General features: G+C 67.6%; 1 protein-coding gene across 1 annotated transcript in view; it reads left to right on the forward strand.

The window, feature by feature from the left end:
* Positions 1-553, forward strand: part of MEF2B (myocyte enhancer factor 2B) — a 7,305-nt gene extending 6,752 nt beyond the window's left edge. The window contains exons 9-10 of the mRNA XM_014938065.1: positions 238-316; positions 530-553. Of these exons, the coding sequence (XP_014793551.1) occupies positions 238-316; positions 530-553 (103 nt within the window). The remainder of the gene's footprint in view (positions 1-237; positions 317-529) is intronic.
* The last annotated feature ends 225 nt before the right edge of the window (positions 554-778 follow it).

A 778-nucleotide genomic window follows, 5' to 3' on the forward strand; every position in this document is an offset into this window, starting at 1 on the left:
ATGTGGAGTAGACTGAGTCTTTATTACAGAAATCTCCGCCGGGACACACGGGAGCGGAGGGACGGCGGGACCCGGAGGGCAGCGGCGGGAGACCCCGGGAGCCGACCGGAGCCCTGCACCCCCCCGGCTGCCAGCAGGTCCAGTAACACCCCACTGCGACAGGTCCGAAACTGGGGTGGTGGTGGTGGTGGAGGGGGGGTGCCCTGGGGTGCCCCCAACCCCTCTTTGGTCTTTCAGGGAGGCCCCTCTCTCCCTCTTCCCCCCAACCTGGTGTCCCTGCCTTCCTGCCGAGCGTCCCCCCAGCATGGCGGAGATGGTGGGACCCCCCCACTTTACCCAAAGGTGGCACCCAGGGCCCCCCCGGCTTTGTTGGGTGCTCGGGGTGGCACTGGGAAGAAGACACAGAGCATCTGCGTTTGCTCTGCATCCCCCCCACATCCCCCCCCCACCCATTTTATGGGGTCCTGGCCCACGGCGGAGGGGTCTGGGCCATGTCCCCACCTTTATGGCTCCGTGTCCCCCTTCCCAGCTGGCCGGGGAGCTGTCCCAGTAAAGCCCAGTTACCTGCAGGCCCTGCATGGTGAGGGGCTGTGCTGCTCCGGGAGGGCACTGGGCTCCGGTGCTCCGAGCTACGGAGCCGGTGGGGCTTTGTCTCCCTCCCGGTGCCGGTCCCCCTCCCTCCGCCGGGGGAGGACACGCTGTCACAGCTCTGCTCCCCGATTTTTGGGGGGGTATGGGGGGGCTGGACTTTGCGGTTGTGCCTCTCCCTTGCTGGGCA

The sequence above is a fragment of the Calidris pugnax genome, unplaced genomic scaffold, assembly GCF_001431845.1.
Source record: "Calidris pugnax isolate Ruff unplaced genomic scaffold, ASM143184v1 scaffold46, whole genome shotgun sequence".
In the NCBI taxonomy this organism is placed as follows: Eukaryota; Metazoa; Chordata; class Aves; order Charadriiformes; family Scolopacidae; genus Calidris; species Calidris pugnax.